Here is a 27632-nt window from a genome sequence, read left to right on the forward strand (position 1 = left end):
TTTTCCTCATTTCCAGGGACACTGGCAAAGTACAGGTGCTATACAGTTGTATATTCAACAGCTTAAATACGTACTTGTTTAACTTTTCTTTTCTCCTGCTAACATCATAATGTGTGATTTAAATCAGGCTTCACACCATCTGTCTGGCTCTATGGTTCAGTCTCCACTTGAAGAGCATAGGCCCTGAGGGTCCAAGGAGGCACTTAAATACATATTTGAAATGTTGTTACAAGGGGAATGTTGTGCTTTTTTCTAGTTGCTTTGGTCATGTCCTAGCAGGCAACCACAGTCATGCAAGCTTGTCTTATACTATTGCTCATGCTATAGAAACACAAATGTATTCCATTGCATGCATGTAGCATGTAACTAACTCCCATGAATTTCTGTAGGACTTGGCCAGTCTTTTGCACCTCCACTGAAGGACAGATCCGGGCTGTGAGCTTGAATCTCAAGCTCTCTCGGTCATTTTCTCTTCTCCTAACTCATCCTTCAGAACTTATCTTTACATTTTCTTTTCCCCAATAGAAGCTGAAGAATGAGATTGCTGAAGTCATAGCCCAAATTGAAGAGTTTGAGCACTCAGAAGAGAGGTGAGTAACCTGCAATCCTTCTGCAAGGGTGGGTTAACAAACTTTGTTTCCAATATCAATTTGGTTAGCGTTCTTTAATGTTCTTCAAGCTCAGCTCTGAATGCTTTCTGATGTGTTCAATTTACATTTCATTCACAGCAAGAAAATCCAGAGAAACAAACAGCTGTGTGCTGGGAGGAAAAAATTTAATATGGATCCCCGGAAGGTACTGTAACATACACAAGAGGTGCAGAAAAGGGAAAGGATGAAAAAAAAAGGATAAGGGAAAGACAGAGAAGAGCAGGACAGAGAGTAAAGAGCAATGGAAAATGTGAAAAATAGTGATAACAATTGGGACGGAGGATGCCTCAGGGTCACAGAGAAGGTCTATCTGGGATGGCTCAGATGAGCCATTGCCACCAGATGTCCCAGAGAAGATAAGTTATCTTTTAATATTTATTACTGATTTATAAATGCATAAAATGATAACTGCTGGTAAGAGACGATGAAAGCTGTGATGGTCTCATCAGCAACCTGCATCGTGTTATATTGCTAGGTGGTTTGCTTGTGGGTCTGAGCTTTCATAAAAAAGCACTCATGAGTATTTTCTTTATTATATTTATATATTTAGGTGATTTTTTTTGTTGAGATCAGATTTTCCATAGCCATAGTTCTTGAAACCAAATCTAGTAGCAAGGACCAAAAAGTTCTAATGAAACTGAAACTCAGCGTCTGAAAGTGCTTAATTTACCTCTCTTGCTCGATCTCATCAGTGAGATCAAGAGAGCAAAACCACAAATGCTAAACACACCTAAGTTTAGCCTCCTCGCTTTAACCACACATCATATGGTAAATGAGACAAAATCTTCAGACCCAAACGCAAAGGATGTGCACCTCGTGTCGCCGGAAAGACCAGACAATAAACATCAAGCTGAATTAAGAAAAGAAACATAGAAACATAGAAAAAAGCAGCAGAAAAGGGCTATAGCCCACCAAGTCTGCCCATTCCAAGTATCCCCTCCCCTGAATTTACTCCCTTAAAGATCCCACGTGAGTATCCCATTTTCTCTTAAAATCCGTCACGCTGCTGGCCTTTATCACCTGGAGTGGGAGTCTGTTCCAATGATCCACTACTGTTTCGGTGAAGAAGTACTTCCTGGAGTCGCCATGAAACTTCCCTCCCCTGATTTTCAGCGGATGCCCTCTGGTGTGGAATGAGAGAGATGTTCTTTTATACTGGATGGTGGCTGACAACAAGAAAGAACCATGATGTGATGCTATTGCTCAGTTTTCTGTAAATTATAAGACATTTAAGTCGCTGCTAAAATCCCATTTCTTTAAGCAGGCTTTTAGTTTATGAATATCAGTATGCAGGTCTCTAGCTTGTTCTTTTTGTGACATTCTAGAATGAAAGTCAAGTGATTGTGATCATGCAGCTGGATGGCACGGTCTTTTTTATTATTTTAATGGAATCCCTTTATTATTGAATATTTTGAATTTTTAAACTGCTTTGATCTGACAACGGTGAACAGTATATCAAATCTCTTTAGATCAGGGGTCTCAAAGTCCCTCCTTGAGGGCCACAATCCAGTCGGGTTTTCAGGATTTCCTCAATTAATATGCATGAGATCTATGTGCATGCACTGCTTTCAATGCATATTCATTGGGGAAATCCTGAAAACTGGATTTTGAGATCCCTGCTTTAGATCCATCCAGCACTCACTAGGACAGGAGTGTCAAAGTCTCTCCTCGAGGGCCGCAATCCAGTCGGGTTTTGGGGATTTCTCCAACGAATATGCATGAGATCTATTTGCATGCACTGCTTTTATTGTATGCTAATATATCTCATGCATATTCATTGGGGAAATCCTGAAAACCCGATTGGATTGCAGCCCTCGAGGAGGGACTTTGACTCCCCTGCACTAGGGGATCCATCATGTGCAGTTATTGAATTGCTTGGTTCTTTCCCCTATTCTTTTCCTTTAAAGAGTTATCCATGACAACAAACTCCTGTATCCAAGCATGAAAACAAGATGCATACTACATTATTATGTTACAAAACACAGGTACTACAAAGGGCAGGATTAATTCGTCGAGGGCCCCTAGGCACACAAGTTCACTGGGCCCCCAGCCCTACCCATCCTGCGCCGTGACCCATTCCACCACGCCCCACCCCTACCCAACCCCACCATGCTCCCCCTGCCCGCCCCTGTTTATTTACCCATTTTCTTATATACTTTTTTATTTCCACTTTATTTCTTTTTAATTTTATTTTAAAATTCAAAACAAACAACAAAGATTACCGTACCTGTGCCAGTGTACAGTTTTTCTTCTATGCAACCTCTAAACATCTCTGAACAAATCCCCCCCCCCCTTCGTTCCAAGAGGAAGAGATCTTCAGCTGGCAGGGCTTTGGGAAGCCCACCAATTTATATTTTGCATTTGGGTAGGAGGCATGGGGCATGGTGGGAAGAAAATTTAGTGCCCACCATTTTATTGGACTAATACATTTCTCAATTAGCTTTCAGAGGTTAAAACCTCTTTCTTCAGGTCAGTAAACTATATTGCTGTTACAGTATCCCTGCCCTGACCTGAGGAAAGTAGTTATGGTCTCTGAAATAGTAAAAAAAATGTATTAAAATTAGTCCAATAAACAGGATTACCTTATTTCCATTTTCTATTAATAAACAATTATCAACACAGTTACAATAATACTTTATCCTAAAACATAAATAAATAAAACAAATAGAAATTATTTTCTATCTTTCTTGTCTGGTTTCTGCTTTCCTCTTCTAATCATTTTCTTCCTTCCATCCACTGTCTGTCCTCTCTCTGCCTCTTCCATATAGCATCTGCTCTCTTTCTATTCCTCTTTCAGAAACTGTCTGCCTCTCCCTTCCATTTCCCCCCTCCCCCAATTGGTGTGGCATCCATCTACTTCTCTCCACTCCCCTCATTGTGTGGCATCTTCCCCTCCATCTCTCCCTCCCTCCCAGCAGATTTTAGCATCTCTATCCTCCTTTCCTCCCCACAGATCTGTATCTGTCTCCTACCTCCTTTCTACCTCCTAGGTCTGGTATCTGTCTCCTCCCCTTCCCTTGCTCTGGCTTCTCTCTCTTTGCTCCCTTCTTCCTGGTCTTCCCTGGTCTTCCTTCTCAATTTATTTTCTGCCTCTGTCTAAATTCTGTCTTACTATTCAGTCCTCAATTTCCCTGTTTCATTGTGTCTACCTATAGCTTGCCACCTCTTTCCCTCACCCCTTCCAGTATTTAACTTTATCCTCTTCCCCCAATCCAGCATGCTCCCTCTTTCCTTTCTCCTCCCCAATTCCTTCCATCGTCTACTCCCCTCTCTCACCCCCCTTCATTCAATGTCTTTTCTGCCTCCCTCACACTTCCATTCAGCATCTGTCCCCCCTCTCTCTCGCCCCTTCCATCCATTGCCCTCTCTGCCCTTTCCATCCAGTGTCCGCCCTCTCTCTCTTCCATATGGCATCTTCCCTCTTTCTATGTCCCTTCAATAAACTGTCTGTCCTGTGCCCTTCTCTCCTTTGTACATGATTCATTTCAGCTTCATCCCCTCTCCATTTTTCTGTCTCCACCCCTTTCCCTATGCTTTGGCATCTCTCTTTTCTCCTCTCCTTCCTTCCTTCTTACTCAACCCCATTGCTTGACATCTCTCTCCTTTTCTTCTCTTCTATCGCTCTTTCTCCCTTCATGCTCTGGTATCTCCTCTCCTTCCTTTCCCTCTGGTCTGGCATCTGTCTCCGTAGTTTCCCTTTCCTACCCCCATGCCCTGGCATCTTTCTCCTCTCCTTTTTTTCTATCTCCCTCCCCCTGAAGAGCGCAGCAGTCAAGTTCCCCACAAGCTTGGTGGCAATCAACTGATTGCCGGCCGCCAAGGAACATCGGGAGGGAGATGCATCGGCATATGCGCGGGTTCCTGCAAATGCGCAAGGATGCCCCAAAGTAGGCTGCAAGCCTGGCTAAAGTGCAGGAGCACGCCAAAGACTCCTAAGCATCCGGGAAGAGCAGAGAAGGCCCAGGGATGCCAGAAGACAACGTTGGGTAGATGTTTGGACCCTAGCCTGGTGGGCACTGGGGTCCGGAAGAGTAATTGTGCCCCAATTGGGGCCCGAGTGTGTGTGGGGGTTTGCCAGCAGGCTTCGGGAGCGCGCCGGAAGGCTAGGCTCAGCCCAGCATCACAGAGGGTGTGTTTATTTGGTGAAAGGAAGCCGGCGCAATGTTCGGGCCCGCAGCCTGGGTTCAGTTCACTTGCAGGTGGTGGGAGGGAGCTGACTTTACCAGGCAGTTGGGGGCCCCATGCCCTGTTTGCTCCCCCACTAATTCCAGCTCTGGGACCCGCCTGATATTTTCGGGTCTGAGGCACATGCCTACTGGGCCTACCCTTTAATCCGGCCCTGGTACTACACTGAAATAAGTCCAAAAACAAGCTGAACTGGTTTGCTCAGAAGGGAAACTGTGAGGTCTCAGTACTCCTGGGAGAATTCTATGCAAAATTTCTGCAAATTCTACACACAATCCTGCAGTATTTAAAATCCTGCAGTATTTTAGCATATAATTTCCCTATCATAAGGCCTGAAATTGCCTCTTTGCCTTTTCCCTCCTCAGGATCCAGCTTTCCCCAGGTTGATCTTTCATTCCAACTGCTGTTCTCTCTTCCTCTGACTCCCAGCATAACCCCTTACTTTTGTCTACTCTTAAATTATCCTCCTATATGCAATACCCTACCTCTTATTCTCCCCTCCAGTCACACATCCCTACCTCTCATTCTTTTTCCTCCTTTCCCCAGTGCTCATTCTATCTCTCCCAGCCCTCCTATGGCACATCCTTAGCTCGATTTCCCACTCACACCAATAGTACATTTTCAATTTGTTCTGCCTCCAATTCCAGCCCCATGGCATAATCTAATCTTTCTTTGCCCTCTCCCATTCTCATGGTAGATCTTTAGCGTTCTCTACCCATCCAACCCCAAATACCCATGGTACATTCTGATTTGGATGCTCCCCCTTCCTCTCTTACTTTGCTCTGCTTTCTCTTCCCTATGGCACACTTTCCTTTCTCTGCCCCCTCCCACTCTTCCCATGCCATATTAAGTTTACATTAGCTATTCTTTCCTCCCTCACAGAGATCACACAGCAGGAAGGGGAAGAAGTGAACCTCTGCACACAGTGGCATAATAAGGGGGAATGGACCGCCCCAGGCATTGTCGGGGGTGCCAGCACCTTCCAACCCCCTTTCCATGCTTGTGCCCTACCTTCCCCGCCCCCATACCGCTTTAAAATCTTCACCAGCATAAAAAACTACTCTAGTCTGCAGCTCACTTCGGCCTGGCTCCCTCTGAAATCACTTTGGGGTTGTGAGTCCAGGAAGTGACATCAGAGGGAAAGCCAATGCCAGCGTGAGCAGCAGGCTGGAGAGGTTGTGATAAGAGCAGATAGCGTAACGGGTTTTAAGAAAGGTTCAGACAATTTCCTGGAGGAAAAGTCCATAGTCAGTTGTTGAGAAAGACATGGGGAAGCCACTGCTTGCCCTGGATTGGTAGCATGGAGTATTGCTACTCCTTGGGTTTTGGCCAGGTACTAGTGACCTAGATTGGCCACCATGAGAACAGGCTACTGGGCTTGATGGGCCATTGGTCTGAACCAGTAAGGCTATTCTTATATTCTTATGTTAAGTGTCCTCTCTAGCCTGGACATCTTTGCCGACTCAGCCTACCCTTGACTGCTTTGCTCTCAGACCTGTTCCAGAATTGCTGGTGTGTAGGGCCCTGGCTGAGGAGATTAACAAAAGAGTGCTTTTCTCCTCTCTGGGAGTTGATGTCACTTTCTCCCCAGCATCTAACTTACCGCCGTGTCCGGAAGATCTATGGGGTCAACCTGTCAACTCCACAGGGATGGAAGGCATCAATGTGATTACTTTCTGAGAGGAAGGAAAGCCCCAACAATCGAATGCCAAGGATTATATGCAAAGGAGCATTGATAAGTTCCAGTGTTTCTCTGACAATTCCCCTGGTAGAAATTTGGATGATCTTGAAAAAGCTGGATACTACTATAAAAAATATTCTTACAAAATAACCTAGATGGTGAAAACAGAATGTCTGGGCCAAGTAAAACAGGTTCAAAATGAATTAAATATACTAAAAGAAACAGTCCCTGAAGCTATAAAGGATAAGTTGGTGGTTTATTGAAAGATGGAACAGATAGAAAATTATAATAGACGGCTTAATCTTCGAATATTGAATTCTCCCAATTACGGTGGTCTAAGTAAGAGTCCTTTATATTTTTCTTATCTTCTTTAATTGTATACCTTTGTAATTTATATTTATAGATATGTTCTGGACTCTGTTTTTCTGTAGGCAAATTTATTGCTTGTTATGTAGTTCTAAAATTGAATAAATAAATAATAATAAAAAACACCTTAGTGCAATATTTATTTTATGTTATATTATGTTATGCATTTATAACCCGCCTTCTCTTGGTAAGGTCAGTAGCAAAGTCACAAATCAAGAATATAGTGAACAGCACTAGAATATTACATAAAAAATATATTATAGCACTAAAATTGCTAGATTAAGTATTTATGAAAAAGATATGTCATCAATTGTCTTCAAAAAAGATAAGAAGGTATTAGCCAGATAATAAGAAGAAAAGAATTCTAAATTTAAAAGACTAAAAACAGAATTATTTTACTCTTAGACCTGAAAATGATGGAAAACAATGTGCTTAGCCTATCAAAGCAATAATTGAACTAGGTATCCAGTGAACCTGGATTTAAAAAAAGGGACTGCATGATCACATTTTTTTCCATTTTAAAAATTAATCAAACTGCAGTGTTCTGCAATAACTGAAGTATTTTCTGATCTAATCAAAACATTTCAATTCCGCTTAACTGAAAATGGCTCTAGGTGCATTAAATAAAGGAGATCTGTGAGTGTGATTCACTCTGTACAAAATAAATTCAAGAATATTCCTACCAGTTATAGGGCAGTGATACTAGCTACTTGTTGGATAAACACAATGAAAACAAATAGAGGGGCATCTAAGTCTGAATTTGGACATTTTGAGAAAGATATCCAGAAATCCGGTAGAGAAAACGTGCATTCTCAAAACAGCAACACATCTATCTATTTTTTTTTTTTTGAGAATGACCTGGTCACTCCTCCCACGATATCCCCTAACCCCCCCCCCCCAAATCCCCTCCACATCCCCCAACATTCCTTGAACCATTGACATCCCCCGACACAGTTGTACCATTGGATGACAAATTGGCAGGAGGGAAGCACAATCTCTCCTGCCTATAGGGTCATGTGCTCAGAATAACAGGCATTAAAGCACAGACTCTGTTGAGTCTGCTTCAGCTCATGTATATGTGGATTTTTATATTGCATCGTCTCATTGATTGAATAAATGCCTGCATCATGAACATCCTCTCTACCGTTTCTTTTGCATTTGGTCATTCTACACCCATGACATGCCCCAACCAAAAATTATTTTTAAAGAATTAGTATGCCATTACTACATGCTAATGGCAAAACTAACAGAGGATATTTTACCACATCCCATATTAGCCTATTTTGCTTAGTAAAAGGCCTCCAAAGCTTGTATTAGAAATTAAAATGGACCTAAGAATAAAGTGCAGAGAGAAAGAAATAGGGCCAAGAAATATGTAAATTCAAATCATAAGGATCAATGCTAGTAATGCTGTTTTAAACTTGCCAAATTGTCAGGTCCATCTGAATTAAATGGGATAAGATATTGTATTCTAATTTTGAGTCCTGACTGCTACAGATTTGGTACCATCTACCCCTTTTCTTCTTTCTTTAGGGTATCGAGTTTCTCATTGAGAAAAACCTATTGTCAGACAGTGCTGTAGAGATTGCAGAATTCCTGTACAAAGGAGAGGGGCTCAGCAAGACAGCGATTGGAGATTACCTGGGTGAACGGTGAGATAAGTGACCTATTGAAGCAGGCATAAATGTCTGCAGTTTCATTGAAGTCATAATTGCTACAAGATTTGTTTTATCAATTTGCAGAGACACATGGTGAGTCATTTTTGAAAGAATATCCAAGTCAGAATTGCGATGTTCTGCTCATAACATCCAAAAAAATTCCATCCTTCTCATAGCCATTTTCGAACAGGAAAGATGTCAGTATTTCTTATTCAAAAATACACGAGGAAGGATGTCCTTGTGCTGAAAACATCCAAAATGAACCGTCAAAATCTGAACTCTAAAAAAGTAGGCACAAAAATGTCTGCCTAATATCATTTGTACCAAAATGGCCACACAGATTTCCCTGCAGAGCAGAGAGACAGCTTTGTGGTCAGTGCAGTGGACTTTAAACAACAGGACCCAGGTACTAATCCCACCTTAATTTCTTTATATGTTATTGTGAGCCTTCCAGGAATAGATAAAAACCTACTATACCTAAAGGTATACCACCAAAATAGCCATCATGCTTGCAGGCCTCTTATAAATTCAGTTAGAGTAGATATTTCTGTTCCAGGAAGGCTTACATATTTGTACAGAAATAAGAGTTATATGGGCATTACACCTGGATCTTGCTGTTCAAATTCCACTGCACTGACTTGCTTGATGCTTTGTTTGGAATGACCATAATACTTGAAGCTGTCATAGATCCTGGTATCAACTGTCACTTTCATAGGCTGCATCACGGCCTTCTCACGCCCGGGTGTTCCTTTGCTGCATCACTGATGATGTCATCAGCAATGTGGCACGGAATGCTGAAAATTAATATAAGACAGTGCCTTATTTTTGGGCAAACATGGTACTACTGGTACAAAATTTCCATTAACATAAATTGCATGGGTGAATGTGGGATTTGCCTTTCATCTGAATGAGTAAATGTATGGAGAACCTTTTAATTTATTGACATTGCAAGGGTAAAAACTATAAGTATCAAAGCTTTGTCCTTTCCAAAGAATTAAGGATTCCACTTCAAATGTGCCCTCAGTATGAATGCCCAGTCAATTTAGGACATTCAGGTTGAGATGTCCACAGTTCCCCTATTATTTTACCAAAGGCTTTGCTGAATGTGGAGCTTTCTGTAAAGTACGTATAAGGATAAGGACATCAGCAAATACTTGTGTATTTGCTGCCATTTTCAGCAGAAGCAGTTATTTCATATGCCTATATGTTCACATAAAAGCAATCTTCCACTTATACACTGTGTTTAAAAAAAGCTATATGAAGTTTGTTTTCTGCATAATTCAGTTAAAACTTGACCAATTTCAATAAAATTGGGCATCTATCATCCTGAATAAATTTGTGATATGTCTACACTCACACCAGCCACCTCATATAAATGATGTCACTTCACTAATTTGGTTTTTTAAACAATGTTTTCTTCTGTGCAAACTTGATCAGGCCCTTCTGCTTCCTGACCGGTGATGAACTGAGCACATTTCTTGCAATTTCTTTAAAACATATTCTGCACTTACCCTCTTCTACCTCTTCTGAAAACTCTTGCCCCAGTCTATGAGAGCAATAACCTTTATCCAGATACTGTTGACTGGAAACCATGGTAACTCTTTATGCTTAAAGTAGAATGGTGTTTGCACGTTATCATGATGACAATCGCTAGGTGGCAGTGATGTCATCTAGGTGAGGAGGGCCGGCATGAGTATAGGCCTATTGCAAATTTATTCAAGATGATATATCACTAATTATATTGCAAGTTAAGACAGAGTTATGTGGAAAACAAGCTTTGTATAATTTTTTAATTTTTTTGGGGGGTACAGTATAGATACTACCTCTTTGAGAAAGCTTTCAACTTAAATTGAGCGAGTCAAAAGATTTTAGAATCCACTGTTTTCTATAAGTCCTTTTTGTCCCCTATGTTTCTCCTTAAATTATATTTGATGTCCCTGTTTACTCTCTGTTTTATCATTTTCTGCTCCTTACGTATTGCTGTGTTATACCCCCCCATGTGTGCTTTTTTAAATTTAAATAATTTTTATTAACTTTTGAAGATGCCTTCATGGGCTGCTTGTACAAGCAGTGCATTTTTTTACCTGCGAGTGCCGGCTTCTTGTTCGTCCCATGAGGAAGGCACTTCCTGAGTGCCGAAACTTGGATCCCTGCTGGGACTATAGATTTTAAACTTTTCAAGTTAACAAACTATACCATTGGTTGTTTCAGACATCTCGTTTGCCTTTTTGTTTGTTTGCCATATATTGAGGCAAAATCGTTTTTGCTATAAGGGAAAATAGGGTAGGGCAAACATTTTCTGGCGATACACTATTAAGTGCATTAAACATGTGAGCCCGACAGGAAAATAAAAACAGCAGTCTCAGAAAATGTAAAAAAATAATCCATCAAGATACAGCTGAACAGACTACTTAGCTGGAAATCATGTGAAATCCAGAGATGATCGTCGCTCCAATCAAATACTGTCCAATGTTCTCAACATCTTTTTCGAATCAGTCAGCATTATGGGGTAAAGATTTGGAAAAATTGCTTTCACTTACTAGTACTTATGAGGAATTTAGGAGACATCTAAAAACATATTTGTTCTTGAAGCACTTAGGTAGCTGATTTGCAAAATCTTATACAATAACTGATCTTAAGGTTTTTAGTTACTAGTTTTTAACTTTGTAAGTTTTACTCAGTTTGTAGTATTTTTAACTATTGTAACCCGCATAGAACTGTACGGTCCTGCGGTATATAAACTTTTATAATTATTATTTAACCTGTGGTTTCAAAATCACTAGACAGGTCCAACCGGGCTCGGTTTGAACACATAACGCCCCTTAATCAGGAACCGCCAAATTTCAGCCGACTACACCTGATATACACACTGAGAACATTGTCGCTGACCGTTGGGCTACAGAGAGGGGGAGGAGCCAAAGAGGCCACAGGGACTTTAAGCTCAGAACACAACATCAATTGTGCACACAACTGGGGAAACATGTCATCAGATTATTCACCCCAGCCTGTTCACGTGGATTACAAAATATGAAACAGAAAAAATGCTGAGAAAACATGTGCAGAACAAGATAAGATGAAAATAAAAGATGAAAAAATAAAAATAAACAATAAAAATCCAAAACGGGAGGAGAACCTGAAAACCTGCAGAACAAAAATAGAATACATGCATGAGAAAAAATCTACATGTGCTATAGCTAGGGTTATTGAGTTGGTATGGTGAAGCAAGGCATCTTCCTTTTTCTGCTGCAATAAAAATGAGTAGAAAAACTATGAGAATTCAAGTATTTTATAATTTGCCAATTAAAGTGCACACCCTTTAAGAAAGTGCAGGCTGCTGGGCAACATAGAAATTTAGATTCCATCAAGGGCTCCTTTTACAAAGCCGTGCTAGGGCCTTAACGCGCGGAATAGCAGGCGGTAGATTTCCAGCTAGCGTGCACTAATCCAGTGTGTGCGATAAAACCACTAGCGCAGCTTTGTAAAAGCTTTGTAAATCTAAAACATGGCAGTGCACTTGATTTTTGATTTGAAGAAATCAGATCATATTACAGAGAACTCCATTGGCTTCCATTTGAGGCCCAAATACTATTAAATTTGGGACCCTTTGTTATAAAGCTTTATATGGGCAAGCACCTGAGTTATTTACTTTCTTTAAAGTGGATCATCCATTCCATATTACATCTTTATTCGTTTTTCCTCTTGTTCGAGGTTGCACTTACAAGAAGTTTTTACAGCGCTTGTTTACCTATCAGGCCATTAGTTGGGACAGGGAGTTATGTACTCTGTTTGCGCAGTTGTATTCGTATATACACTTCAGAAAACTACAAAAATTGATTTTATTTGTAAGGTTTCTAGGAAATTAAATAATGTTTATGATTATTAGCAAGTTTCTTATTTTTGTGAACCGCATCGATCCGAGAGGTTTTGCGGTCTAGAAATGAAATGTAATGTTTACAAACAGAGTATCTGCTAGTTTTAATCCCCTCTCATATTTTTATTCTATTATAAACCACTTAGATTTTAACTTTGGTTTTATATTGGCGGTATATCAAATAAATTGAACTTGAACTTATCCATACTATTGTGCATGTACAACCACTGCACATATGCGCATAGTAAGCCCTCTTTCAAAAGAGTACACAGTCAATGACTTTGATCCCATGGTGATAAAATGTCCAAAAATGAATATTCTTGGAAGTTACATGAAAAATGACCCAAAACAAAATGTTTTTGGCTGCCCATCCCTAGCGGTTCACAAACAAATATTGTAATGGAGGAAAAGAACTAATCTGAAGAGGAAGAGGAGAAGAGCAGGCCGACAAACCAAGACTAGGGCATCATCATGTCTAAAAGGTACCAAAAACCTATGTAAAAAAATATGAGTCTTCAGGGCAGACCTAAATTTGACACAGGATGATCCATCTTGGAGGGCTTGGGAAAGTTTGTTCCAAAGAGCTAGTGGTGAGAAAAAAGAAGGTAAAGCGTTTAATATAGGGCTTCCCCAACTGTGTATCATGACCCCAAATGGCACGCCTCAGTGAGGTCATGAATATTGCTGCTGGCATGACCATAGGGTTCCAGCCCAAAAAGATTGCACTGATCTACTGGAATTAAGATGAGAGGAGGCTACAGGAGGGACAACTAGCTGGTGCCCTGTGACCAAACATAAGATGTATAGGTAACTATATGAAGGGCCAGATAGGAGGGGCAGCCATGTGTCCAAGTCTGTACTTTAAACTACATTTAACAGAATATATAAATAAGCTGTAAATAAGTGATCTGGCTTTTCTATATCTTCCAAATTCTTCACTTTTGAATATTTAATGATAGTCATTGATTATTAATTAAACATTTTTGCAGCAAAGTTCAGTGCTGTTAAAATTTTTTTTATCTTGCATCAGTTAAGTTTCAAGTTTATTTAAAATTTGATTAATCACCTAATCATATATTAAAGGCGATGCACAATTCTAAAAACAATTTATGACATTATACAGGGAAACAAAAATTCCTTTAGCAAATACATGACTTACAAGACAGACAGGACCAGTACGAGAAATGGGATGGAAATACAATAATCGAAGGCAGATGAAACATTCAAGAAAAAATACAAAAGGAGGGGTATTTTGTTTTTTATTTTTTTAAAGAGAAAAATAAAGATAGATCTTTGACAGAGTTTTACAGTGTCTAGCAGTTAAAAGCATCTTTAAAAAGAAAACATTTCAACTGACTCTTAAATCTATCGATATTTCTTTCCTCTTTCAAATAGAATGGCATGGAAATCCACAATTGGGGGGCCATGACCCCAAAAATATATTGTCTTAAGTGAGGGAACAGTTAGTAGATGTTGGTCATTAGACCGGAGTATTCTAGCAGAGGCATAGGGAATTAGAATCCTATCAATGAAAGCAGGGGACTTATAGAGTTGAGCCTTTAGCTATGCACTCCCTGATTAATGCTCTGCTTATTTTCAGATTGGATTAAGGTAACATTGTTTATGCTGGCCTCGCTAACATTTCCTTAAAAAGACTTCAAAATCTTCAAAATTCTGCAATTCAATTATTGGGAAATGTGTTAATATACCGTATTTTCACGCAGATACCGCGCACCCGTGTAAAACGCGCACACGGGTATAGCGCGCGGGAAACCTAAATATATGTAAACAAATTTTTATATAGCACGCACACGCGTATACTGCGCATGCTGCTTGCCGCCCCGACTCTCCTGTCGCCGCCCTGACTCTCCTCTCGCCGCCCCGACTCTCCTCTCGCCGCCCTGCCCTCTGCCCCGAGTCTCCTCTGGTCCCGACTCTCCTTTCCAGCCCTGCCCCGAGTCTCCTCTGGACCCGACTCTCCTTTCCAGCCCTGCCCTGAATCTCCTCTGGTCCCGACTCTCCTTTCCAGCCCTGCCCTGAATCTCCTCTGGTCCCGACTCTCCTTTCCAGCTCTGCCCCGAGTCTCCTCTAGTCCCGACTCTCCTTTCCAGCCCCTCCCCCCTGCACGGAGAAGCTGCCTACCGTTGTTTCCCGATGCCAGTGAGCCCTGCTGCTTCCTCTGCCGCGGTCCCGCCCCTTGTCTGACATCAGAGAAAGGGCGGGACCGCCGGCAGAGGAAGCAGAGCAGCGCAGGGCTCAGAGAAGGGGCGGGACCGCCGGCAGAGGAAGCAGCAGGGCTCACTGGCATCGGGAAACAACGGTAGGCAGCTTCTCCAAGCGGGGGAGGGAGGCTGGGGGGGTGCGAGCGGTCCTTCGGGGTGGGGTGCGAGTGGTCCTTCGGGGTGATGAATCTGATGTCGGGGGGGGGAACTATGTAAAAAAAAATTTGTACAACGCGCTCACGCATATAACGCGCATGGTTATACTCGGTTTGTAAAATCGTGTATAACGCGCGCGTTATATGCGTGAAAATACGGTACTCTTGGTTCAGTTTCATTGGGTGCCAGTAAAACCTACTTTGATCAGATCCTATGTTATCTAGAATCATTAGCAATGCCTTACGTACCCAACAGCCCTCTCTGTTCTCTAGCAAATTTCAGGATGGTAATACCTCAACCTTCTAAAGTATATTGAGTTGCTACCCAAGAATCAGCCTTTTTTTTTTTTGACTGGCTCCTTATCTTTTGGAATTGGTTTCCATTAACTATCCATGCTGAGAATAGTTTAACAAGGTTTACGAGCAGCTGAAGACTCTTTTTTATTTTTTTAATTGCTTTAGACTGAGGTTGATGATGCTCTCCTCTCTGCTTAATATAACATTTATATATTTTTTTTTAATGTGTTTGTGGTAAGAATCTTTCCTATATATTATTTGGAGTTCCTTTCTGTTTTAACTTTATTTTTAATTTATTTACATTTTTTTATATACCGCTTCTATTCAAAATGGTTTACATTCAGATACTGTAAGGGCTCCTTTTACGAAGATGCGCTGGCGTTTTTAGCGCACGCACCAGATTAGTGCGTGCTAGCCGAAAAACTACCACCTGCAAAAGAGGAGGTGGTAGCAGCTAGTGCGTGCAGCATTTTAACGCACGCTATTCCATGTGTTAAGACCCTAACGCACCTTCGTAAAAGGAGCCCTAAGTATTTCTCCCTATCTGTCCTGGCAGGTTTACAATCTAACTAAAGTACCTGGGGCAACCCTCTGCAATCCTAATGGACTAAGCAGTATATCAAATTTCAATAAACTAAACTGAATTAAGCTAGCATAAGGTATGCACATTTATGGAATGACAAGTTTGTGGCCTGACGTGTCTTCTATTTATTTCCAATCCTAGGGGTACCAAGAATATTCAGGTTCTACAAGCATTTGTGGAGCAACATGAATTCTCAGATCTCAATCTTGTGCAAGCCCTACGGTGAGTCATAAGCTGTCTGTATCCTCAATATTTGATCCTCTGTTCAGTGTTCTGTTGTATTGTCAGCACAGACGGAAGGATACCAATCTGTTGTGCAACAAATTAAAAAGGGGAGCTAGTTATAAAATGCTGACATGCGTTAATGCAAGCTGTTTACCACAGCTCCCAAATTTGGCAACAGAGCTTGTTTACTAAGTATAAGGCCCATTTAGATGGAATGTAAAAATCAAAATTGATATGTCCGGGTCTGAATGTGTCCAATTCTAGTAGCATTTTAGAGAAAGACCTGCCAAAAATAGTTATTTTCTAAAATAAATGCAGGAATGTACGTGTCTGTGTCAGCTACATGTGGCAGGATCATCCATTTTAAATCTGTCAATCCAGAAAACATCCAGCAACTGAGCAGCTTACATGTGTAAGGGCTGACATTTACATGTGTCAAAGGCTATTTCAGAACTTACACATCTAAGTGCAAACACTTAGATGTTTATGATTGCTACTTTAGAAACCTATTTGTGTCCCCACGGTTACCAAGGCCTCTTCTCCCCCAGAATTAAACGAAAAGGAGGTGGTCTGGCACTCCTCCATAAATCATTCTTCGACGTCCAACTTCTAGAAAAGGGTAGCCATGCCTTCCTTGAATACATGCTCGCCTCTGTCAATGACGAGCTCCACCCACACCCACTAGGTATCCTGCTCTTATATCGGCCTCCTTCATCCCCCTGGAACAAATCATCTGACCTCGTCCTTGAGACCATTACAAACGCCTTCCTCAAATTCCAAAGATTACTAATCATTGGAGATATCAATCTTCACATAAACGATACCACCAACAAGGATGCAATCGATCTCAACAACTTCCTCACCTCTTTAGGCTTCCCCCCCCCGGCTCCCTCCCCAACCCATGAAAAAGGGCATGCGCTAGACATCATCAGCTTCATCGACCTCACCGTATACAAAACTTCGATCGACGACACCCGCTGGGAACCCGTCCCTTGGTCCGACCACTTCCTAGGGGCTTTCTGCCTCCCCGTTTTCATGTCCCTCCTCGACCCCCCTCCCCCTCATTCCTCCAATCCCATTACCTTCCGAAAAAAAATTACAAGCGATTTGTTCTGGGCCAAATTCCTCAACCTAATCCCAACCATCCCAAACCCTTCAAACCCTGAATCCAACTGGCACAATTGGACCACCCTCTCTGAGACCACCTACCACTCCCTTGCTCCTCTAACCACAAAATCTGTCTCCTACTCCCGCAAGGCCCCCTGGTATCTTCCCTACCACAGACAACTAAAGCAGAAATGTCGAACACTGGAACGTCAATGGAAAAAATCCAAATCCCCCACCGACAGACAGTCCTGGAGGGCTCTTATCAAGTTCTACAACACGGAATTTAAAAAATCAAGGAAGAACTACTACGGCAACAAAATCTCCAGATCCAACAACCAAAGTAACACTTTGTTCAACATTTGGCGTTCCTTATCCACTAAACATGATTCCTCCACATCCCCCTCTTCTCCATCTGCTAACGATCTAGCAAAATTCTTCAATCAGAAAGTGACTACCTTACGATGCTCCTTCCCCCCTACACCCGCCTACAACTCTCTGGTGCTCACTACCTCCAACCCTAATCTAACCGAGACCAATCACATCCCAGCCGATAGATTCTGGACCACCTTCGAGCTCGTTTCTGATTCCCAGGTCTCTAAACTCTGCCTCAAGTTAAAATCCTGCGCCTGTATTTTGGATCCTTTCCCCTCCTACTTATACGAGAACATTCCAGCACAGGCCATCTCATCTCTTACCAAACTTCTAAATTCCACCCTGCTCTCAGGCCTATTTACTACAGAAATGGGACACATTTCCCTATCCCCTCTTTTGAAAAAAGCTGATCTGGACCCCTCCACCCCTTCCAGCTATCGCCCAATAGCTAACATCCCTCTCCTGACCAAAATGCTGGAGTCCATCATAGCCACCCAACTCTCATCCTATCTTGAGAGATTCTCCATTCTCCTACCCTACCAACATGGATTCAGACCCAACTACAGCACTGAATCCCTCTTAGCCTCTTTAATTTCAAAAGTCCAACAACTCCACTCACGCAATAAGTTTGCTGTTCTTCTTCAATTTGACCTCTCCGCAGCTTTCGACATTGTCCACCATGACATACTAATCCTCCAACTTTCTGAAATTGGCATAAGTTCCACAGTCCTAGACTGGTTCTCAAAATTCTTACGTTCCCGCTCCTACCTCGTTAGCACGAATGGTACCTCATCCTCCCCTTGGAAACCGATCTGCGGAGTCCCTCAGGGTTCACCTCTATCCCCGATTCTTTTCAATGTTTACATGTCCTCCCTGAAACTCCTCCAACTATCCACCTCTGAAACACTTTACACCTACGCCGATGACATCCTTATACTTCTAGAGACCGACTCTAACCTCACCAACCTCTCTGATAACATCTCATCTTGTATAACAAATCTCCAATCCTGGGCCCTCACCGTTCAAATGAAGCTAAATGAGACCAAAACAAAACTACTTTGGCTCGGCCCGAAACTGGATCAGCTACCCTCCCACATCCCACTTCCCTCTGGCACCAACTTGCAGCTTGAGCACTCTAGCAAAGTTCTGGGAATCATCATCGACTCTACACTGTCCTTTAACGACCACATCAACTCCCTAGTAAAAAAATGCTTTTTCAATCTTCATATGCTAAGAAAAGTCAGATCCTGCTTTCACCAACAACACTTCGCTGTCCTAGTCCAATCCATCATCTTATCCAGACTCGATTACTGCAACTCCATCTACCTAAGCCTAACAAAGAAAAGTCTCCTCAGACTCCAACGGATTCAAAATACCGCGGCTAAACTAATCTTCACAAAGGGCAAATTCGACCATGTCTCCCCGCTTCTGTCTAAACTTCACTGGCTCCCAGTCACCCTCAGGGTTCGCTACAAGTGCTCCTGTCTCACCTTCAAATCTCTTCACGGCATCCTTCCTCCCCTCTTTCCACTATCCTGGCTCTCGAGTACTCACTCCACCAGATCCACTCAGAAATTTAAACTATCCTTCCCATCTCTAAATGGCATTTCCCATACAGGAAAACTTGGAACATCCCTCCTCTTCAGGATCACCGAGCTGTGGAACAGCTTCTCCGCCCATCTTCGGAGTTCGACCTCCCTCCAACACTTCAGAAAACATCTGAAAACCTGGCTCTTCTCCAAAATGTAACCACCCCCCCATCCCCCATTATTCAAAGCCCTCTTTCCTTCCTATCTAACAGCCCTTCCCATTGGAGTTCCTTTCTCTATTTTAATTCCTGTAAACCGTGTCGAGCTCCACTTCCGTGGAGATGACGCGGTATATAAACCTAAGGTTTAGTTTAGTTTAGTTTAGTAAATATTCCTAATTACACTTCAAAGTGCCTAATTTCTAAGCAATCTATTTTTCAGATAGTACATTTCTAAGTGCCTCTATGGTCTTCAGTTCCAGCCAACCACCAGCCAAATTATTTGAAGGCTTGTTTCTCTTTCTGGCTTTTATTCATCATCAGACCTTAGTTTTTTTTTTAAAAAGTGTTTGTGCTCTATACTCTATGGGGCTCATAATCAAAAGTCTAAAAAGTGGCTTAAATGGTTACTTGGACAATCAAAAAGCCTGATCGTCTAAGTACCCATAATCAAAGCTGGTTTTAGATGTATCTAAAACCAGCTTAGGCCTTTCCCCTGCTTCTAAACGCACAGAGATAAAAGAGGCGTTTTTAGAGGAGGGGAAAGGGCGGGCGGTGGGCAGGAGGTGGGCTGGCCTAGACCTAGGTGTGCAGCAGGTATAACCAAAACTTTAGGCAGGTTGCCTAATCGGCACTTATACGTTTTGACTTAGACCAAGTCAAAACAGGTATAAGTGCCGAAAATGGGCTGCTGAGCTGATTGTGGCTGGCGCGATCAGTTCAGCGGCCCAGCAACCTACCCCCCCCCCCACCGCAACCATTGCGGCAGGAGAGATGCCTCGTCTCCCATATCACGATGCGATCACCCCTCTACCCGAACTGCTGCGACCCGTGGCAGGAGAGATCCCAATCTCTTCTGCCATGGGTTGTGGCAGTTCGGGTAGAGGGGTGATCGCATTGGGGCAGGGGAGATGGCCAATCTCTCCTGCCGTGATACATCACCCCCCCCACACACACACTATCAGGGAAGGAGGAAGCCCAAGCCCTCCTGCCCCGCGATCTCTAATCCCCCCCCAAGTCCGATGGGGCCAGGAGGGAGCCCAAGCCCTCCTGGCCACGTGACCCCCACCCCCCACCCCGACCCATGTGCCTAAGGCCCTGCCCACAGGGGGAGCCTAAGGCTTCCTTGGCCTATTCTGGTTGGCCCAGGCGCCTCAGGCCCCACCTGTGGGTGGGATTTAAGCCATTCTGGAGCCGGCTGGCCTGCCAGACAGGCGGGCTTGGCACCCATCCGTCCGGCCAACGTTGACAAGGTATGGAGGGTGGGATTGGTGGTAGGGGGGTTGCGGGTCAGCGGGGGGGGGACAACGATTGGGGGTTTGGGGGGTGCGGTCATGGGGGGGCGATTCGAGGGCAGAAGGGCCTAGAATCCCTCCTGCCCAAATTTTAGTGGGGGTGTGGGCTAGAGGGTCCACCTGGGCAGGAGGGGTTGGGCTCCCTCCTGCCCGATCTTCTAGGAGGTGGGGGCTAGAGGGTCCACCTGGCCAGGAGGGCTTGGGCTCCCTCCTGGCCCCATCAGACTTGGAGGGGAATTGGAGATCACGGGGCAGGAAGGCTTGGGCTCCTTCCTGCCCCGAATGTAATCGGGGGGCCCGCGAGGCAGGAAGGCTTGGGCTCCCTCCTGCCCTGAACGTAATTGGGGGTTCGGAGATGAGCCGCGGGGCAGGAGGGCTTGGGCTCCCTCCTAGCCCCATCGGACTTGGTGGGGGGGGGGTTGGGGGTCACGGGGCAAGAGGGCTTGGGCTCCCTCTTGCCCTGATCTTCATTGGGGGTTCGGGAGTGCCGCAGGGCAAGAGGGCTTGGACTCCCTCTTGCCCTAATGTCGTCGGGGAGGTCGGGGGTGTCACGGGACAAGAGGACTTGAACTCCCTCTTGCCCCGATGTCGTGGGGGGAGGGTGGATTCTGTAACCGGTGTTGTTTTTGACAGACACCGGTTACAGAATCCAGCTTTTAGGCGAAGGATTTGCCTGGCTCCTCCTTTGCCTAAAAGCTCTTGTTTTGGACATTTGGGACTTAGACGTTTTTTTTTTATTATGCCCCTCCACGTTTTGTGCAAGTCAATAAGCTTTTCTTATACAACTTTAAAACTTTTGTACTTAGCTTTAGCTATTTCTTCATTCTTTTTTTGAATCTCGGGAAGGATCTTAAGGTTCAACCAGTTTAGCCCAAAGACTATTTCAAGAACGGGTCCCCTACAAATAAGAGGCAAGAGTTGGTAAATGCATCCGTTTCATTGTTCTAAAACTTTAAACTAATCCCTAAATATCTTAGCAGTTCTAGTTTTAGAAGTAAAATTACCCCTTTTATTTTGCTCCACAGCATCCCGACGTCTCACCTAGCCTTAGGCAAGCTTAGGCGGGCTTGCGGGCCTCCCTAGGCTCCCCGAGGTGGCTTCAATATAGGCGGCCTGCCTGGGGAGCTTTTTAAAAAAAAGTGCATCCCAATTAGCTGATTAGACAGCTGTAGGATGCCTACAGCTGCCTACCATCAGGACGCAGTTTACAGAATCTGGGCCTAAATGCTAAAAATGCCCATTATATTCTTATGCATGTCTTAGTAAATTGAATGTATAGCTAAATTGAATGTATGGCTTGGAAAATTTATGTTAGAGGTCTCTTTCTATCTTGATTTTAGAAAATTGTTAAAGACTCAACTCTTTGATAGGCTGGTATCTTAATGCATTCTGCTTCATTTTTTCAATCAAGTTCCTTATATTCTACTTGATGTATTTTATCTTTTCTATGTATTACTTCTGCCTTGCCAGTATTTTCTGCATTATATTGTAAATGCTTTCTGTCTTTATCTGTTTTTAAGCCCATTATTCTAATTTGTATTTTATCTGTATCCCATGTATTAGCTCACCTTGTTGTGAACCGCCTAGAACTTTTTTGGTATGGTGGTATATAATAATAAAATTATTATTATTAGTAGTAGTAGTATTTAGGAAAAGGAAATTGACATGTTCTAAAAAATTAATCTCTGTACTACTTGCTGGTTAAGCACATCTCACAGATGCTTAGAGGTCATTACACAATCCATGTTCCTAAAATCCTTCCCAGCCAAGTGTGAAAGAGCCTTTCAAAGTTCTTGGGCCTGTGGGAAATCCTCTTGCCAATTAAAGTCAAACAAAATCACACAACACATCAGTTGGGGTTGTTCCATGAGAAAAAAATATTTTGCAATTGTGATGTTGGATGCAGATGAATTATTTGGTAGCAGGTACCTTTATGTCTGGCTCAACCTCTACAGAAAATAAACAACTTTAGACTAAGATCCTCTGGTCTCCAAACTTTGTTCTGGAATTTCTCTAAATCTCTCTACCTGTTTCTCTCCTAAATACCTTAGTGCTTCTTCCTTGGCCTCACCACATTCCTAGACAGACAAAAAGAGAAGAAAGAAGAACATAAGAATAGCCTTACTGGGTCAGACCAATGGTCCATCAAGCTGAGTAGCCTGTCCTCACATTGGCCAATCCAGGTCACTAGTACCTGGCAAAAACGTGGAGGGGCATAATCAAAAAAAGCGTCTAAGTCACCTTTTGGCCTAAGTCCCTAAACGTTCAACCCAGAAGCAGGGAAAGTGTCCATAACCAAAACAAACGTCCATGTTTTTATTATGGCCTTCCTCTGCCTAAACGCCCAATCTCCACTATGTCTAAAGGTTGATCAGGATAATTGCACACAAGCGTACTTATAGCTATTCTAGGGTTGTAAAATGAAATGACAAAAATAATGATGCAAAATATTTTAATAAAATCCAAAATCTTATTTTTTATTGGTTATCAATATTAGATCATAAGTGTAATCAATTCATTATCAATTTATTATCATTTGCATCATGAGAATTATTACAGAAGCCAAAAGCTGGCCTTGCTCATAAAAAATTCCAACGTTTTACCAGTTACACATCCATATATATCCTAAATGACGACATTCCTTCGTTACAGTCCATCTGCAATATAATTGGTCCACATTATTTATTTCCATATAAGGCTAGCTTCATATAGGCGTGTCCTAAAATTACATTCTTATATCTAAAAAGTTACATTCTCACATTAAGCTTACATATTTTATAAAAAGAAGAAATACATAGACAAATATTGTAATATACTCACAAAGGCTATACAGCGTTAAATCCTTTCCTGTTAAAAATCAGTGTGTCTTTTCTATACTGTGATCTCTGTCTCACTAAGACTGAACAAAGAAAAGATGGAAAGAGCAGGTACCCCTCCCATCAAGATTCTACGAGTAGAAAAAAGTTGCTTAAGGTCAGAGGTCAAATACCATCTGTAGCCTTATCAGGATCTCTTCAGGATTTCAGATATATGAAAATCAAAATAAAATATACAATGATAACACATATGGTTTAGATTTGTCTTTCCCACAGCAAACTCAAGTCATGGCAAACTTAGGGCTCCCTGGTATGTGGATACCAGGTCAAAAGCCAACTCCTGTCTGCCTACATTTCCCTGAGGATTGGCCTAGTTCAGGCTGGTCACTCTTTAGCACAAAGAAGCTCTATAAACTTAAGCTTTTCCATCTGGTATGGTAGTTATCAATCACCAAATGTTTTAGCTTGCCTTCTGTGTCAGTCAAGCACATGAGACGTGTCAAATCAATATGTTAACTTAAAATTCCTGTCTTGAACTTTTGTATTTTTGATTATTACATTCCAGCTTATCCAATTTTCATATATTTAGCTACCAATATCACATTCTCACTTGCTCTTGGATTAGGCCCTATCTATCAACTAGTTTTTCTAACTAGTAAATCCTGGTGCAATGTGAGAAAGTGTAATAGCTGAATTTTTTTAATTTCATGTTTGCTCACTTTCATCACCCGTACCTGTCCAGGTAAACCAAGTTGGCCCTCCTCAGAACTACTTAAGGCATAGGACAAGGTCAAGGTACACCCACACCACGTCTACACATTTTAGCCATAATGAAACTAAACAATGTCTAAGCCACAAACGTCCAACAGAAGGGCTTTTAGGCGAAGGAGGAGCCAGTCCTTCACCTAAAAGCTGGATTCTGTAACCGGTGTCTGTCAAAAACAACACCGGTTACAGAATCCCCCCTCCCCAAAACCATCCAGGCAGGAGGGTGCCCAAGCCCTCCTGCCATGGCAAACTGCGACCCCCCCAACCGACAACATCGGGGCAAGAGGGAGCTCAAGCCCTCTTGCCCCAGCCAACCGCGGCACCCCCGACATATTGGGGCAAGAGGGAGCCTAAGGCTATTCTGATTGGCCCAGGCACCTTAGGCCCCACCTGTGGGCGGGCCTTTGGTATGGCTGGGCCAATCCGGCCTCATTCTTCCGGTGGCTGCCTGCCGGACAGGTGGGTTTGGGCACCCGTCTGTCCGGCCAACTTCAAACCAGATACAGGGAAGGGGGTGGGGGTGGGGGGTTCGTGGGGGTCAGCCGGGGGGGGTCACGGGTTGGCCGGGGGGGCGGTCGGGGGTTCTGGGGGGGCGGACATTGGGGGGAGGAGGGTTTGTCGAGGGCAGGAGGGCCTGGTATCCCTCCTGCCCGTAATGTAGTGGGGGGTGGGGGTAGGGGGTCGCCTGGGCCAGGAGGGCTTGGGCTCTCTCCTGGCCCAATCGAGTCGGGGGGGGGGGGGGGGGGTCGCAGTTGCAGCAGGGAAAGAGGGCTTGGGCTCCTTCTTGCCCCGATCGAGTCGGGGGGGGGGGGGGTCGCGGCTGCAGCAGGGCAAGAGGGCTTGGGCTTCCTCTTGCCCCGATATGTCAGGGTGCCATTCCCTCTTGCCCTGATTTTGGGGGGGGGGGGGAATGATGCATCGCGGCAAGAGAGATGCCTCATCTCCCCTACTGCGATGCCATCACTCCTCTACCCGAAGTGCCGCGGATCGCAGCAGTTCGGATAGAAGAGTGATGGCATCGTGGTAGGGAAGATGAGGCATCTCTCCTGCCACGATGGTTAGGTTGCCGGGCTGCTGAACTGATGGCGCCAGCGGCCATCAGCTCAGAGGCCCCTTTTTCGGCACTTAGACCTGGTTTTCTTTCATCAAACAAGTCTAAGTGCCGACTAAACTGTTTTGGTTATAGGTGTTGTACGCCTAGGTATAGGTCGGCCCACCTCCCACCCACTGCCCGCCCTTTCCCCTCCTCTAAACATGCATCTTTTCTCTCTGTGCGTTTAGAGGCAGGGGAAAGGCCTAAGCTGTTTTTAGATACGTCTAAAAACCAGCTTTGGTTATGGGTACTTGGACGATCAGGCTTTTTGATCGTCCAAGTAGCCATTTAGGCCACTTTTTAGACGATTTTTTTTTTTTTTTAATTATTACCCCCATAATCTTTGGAAAAGACCCTCTCACTGCGAGGTGTCTGAGATAAAGCACACACCTTTTTTAAAGTTCCACTTTTATTTAGTTTTTACCATATATACAAAAGAAAGCAAAATGTAAAGGTTTTTGTAGCATGAATACCATAAGAAGAGTAAAGAATTAGAATGGGCCCACTGTATTTGTTCTATGACATTTTCACTGGAAATGTCACTGGCCAACTGCTCATTGGCCTATAAATTCCATTTTGAATCTATGAGATGAGTAAACTCCTGGGAAGGGAAGAGTTGGTGCAGCTCCAAGGACAGGCAAACAGAAGAACACCTCGCTTTGGGCTATGTACAAATAAAACAGAAAGGCAACCAATGATCAAGTCTTTATTTGAATCAAATAGACCCAACAAGGATCCCAGTTTCGACATGTAAAAAAACCGCCTTCCTCAGTGCACACTTGTGTAGAAAAGCAGCAGCATTCAGAGCAGGTGGTTTTTATACACGCCAAAACTGGGATCCTTGTTGGGACTATTGATTCAAATAAGGACTTGATCATTGGTTGAAAAGATGCCTCCCTTGCCTTTCTGTTGTATTTGTGCAGCTCCAAGGATGCCATTCAACAGGCTAGGAGAAGATAGCAGAAATTTTTTTTCTGTGGTTTATGGGATTTCTTCCATTAGGCCTTGAAGGTATTGGAAGTAGAATTGTTTGCCCAATTATTTCTGAACCTTAGAGGATAGGGTGAACATTGGTTGGGTTTTAGGATCCCCTTTTTCAGGCATAGAGAGAAAGTATTGGTCTAAGCCCAGAATTTCATTATCTGGACTGGGAGGAAAGCAAATTGGTTCAAGTATTTGAATCCCCACACTTGCGCCTAGGACAATAAGAGTTAGCCTGGTTCTTAGGATCCCCTTTACAAAGACTCTAAAGCAGAAAGAGAACATCAGCCTGGGCCTTTATAGGCTCCATGGTTTCTCAGTTTGTCACTTTCATAAACAAAATTAAATTTCCCTACTAACAGAAATAAAATTGCCAGGATAAACTAAACTGTCTACATGTGGCATCTGTGTATTATGGAATCAGTTGGCATTTGTTGTTAAATTTGCCATCCTGCACATTCTTCTGCTGCCTTGATTACTCTGTCCCTTAATTTGTATTTCAGGCAGTTTCTGTGGAGCTTCAGGCTGCCAGGGGAGGCTCAGAAAATCGATCGAATGATGGAAACCTTTGCTACACGGTACTGTCAGTGCAACCCTGGAGTTTTCCAGTCAACAGGCAAGCAAATAGTTTCTACATTCATAAATCAGTCACCACCTTTTCCGTTAGAACGGTCCTTCCTAATCTTATTGTATCTATTTATTACCTTTAAAAGCAACCAAAATATTTCCAATACGCCTCTTGTTTATTTCACATTTACAAATCCTAGGCTACCTGCTCCATCTCTAGCACAAACTCAGCTAATAATCTTTTGGGGGTTTTTCATAATTCCTCATGCCTGCAGCATGATTTTATCTGCATTTCTACAGATTTAACTGCAATTTATGATGGTCTGGCTCAGGAACACTGTTTCCTAGAACTCAAATCCCTATAGGAGATAGATACCATGACTCATTTATATATTTATATCTGTTTGCATATGGTATATATTTACCTATTGCTGTATTACACTATAAAAAAATCTCATTTGTTAAAAGTATTGGACCACCAGAGTTGATATCTCTACTCTTCCCAGTGGGATTTCTTCACTTTATCTTCACATCAGTCTATTTTCATTCAAATATCACTCTCTTCGTACTCTAAATGATATATTATTTATATTGCTATACTTCTATACTCATTGAATAGATTTTTTTTTACTAGATCATTTCTTCAATAAGACAAGTATTTACTTATCTTTTATCACTGGATGGGATTACAGACTATTCAAAATGGTTTATGGTTTATGGGCCTAGGCTTTATGCAATATATCTTGGTGGTTTACAATGCAAAAATAAATTAAAAGTTTGAAAAAGAACTACAGTGATGACAGGACAGAACATAATCAGCCGAGTAATAATTAAGAAAAATAAAGCGAGCAGGAGGGAGAAAAGAAAGGGACAGCGGTGATTAAACCAGACAACTTATGTCTTATTAAGGTTTGAATTGTATGCTATGTTGGAAAGCCAAGTTTTTGACCCAGATTTAAAAGTTTTAAATTTTTTTTATTAACCAACCCAATG

General features: G+C 42.8%; 1 protein-coding gene across 3 annotated transcripts in view; it reads left to right on the forward strand.

The window, feature by feature from the left end:
• The window catches only part of CYTH4 (cytohesin 4), a 187112-nt gene that overhangs the window by 81678 nt on the left and 77802 nt on the right, over nucleotides 1-27632 (forward strand). For all 3 annotated transcript variants that reach the window (XM_033929891.1, XM_033929890.1, XM_033929892.1), the window contains exons 3-7: nucleotides 526-590; nucleotides 729-795; nucleotides 8416-8534; nucleotides 15810-15890; nucleotides 26576-26688. In XM_033929891.1, the coding sequence (XP_033785782.1) occupies nucleotides 526-590; nucleotides 729-795; nucleotides 8416-8534; nucleotides 15810-15890; nucleotides 26576-26688 (445 nt within the window). The remainder of the gene's footprint in view (nucleotides 1-525; nucleotides 591-728; nucleotides 796-8415; nucleotides 8535-15809; nucleotides 15891-26575; nucleotides 26689-27632) is intronic.

The sequence above is a fragment of the Geotrypetes seraphini genome, chromosome 2 (assembly GCF_902459505.1).
Source record: "Geotrypetes seraphini chromosome 2, aGeoSer1.1, whole genome shotgun sequence".
Classification (NCBI taxonomy): Eukaryota; Metazoa; Chordata; class Amphibia; order Gymnophiona; family Dermophiidae; genus Geotrypetes; species Geotrypetes seraphini.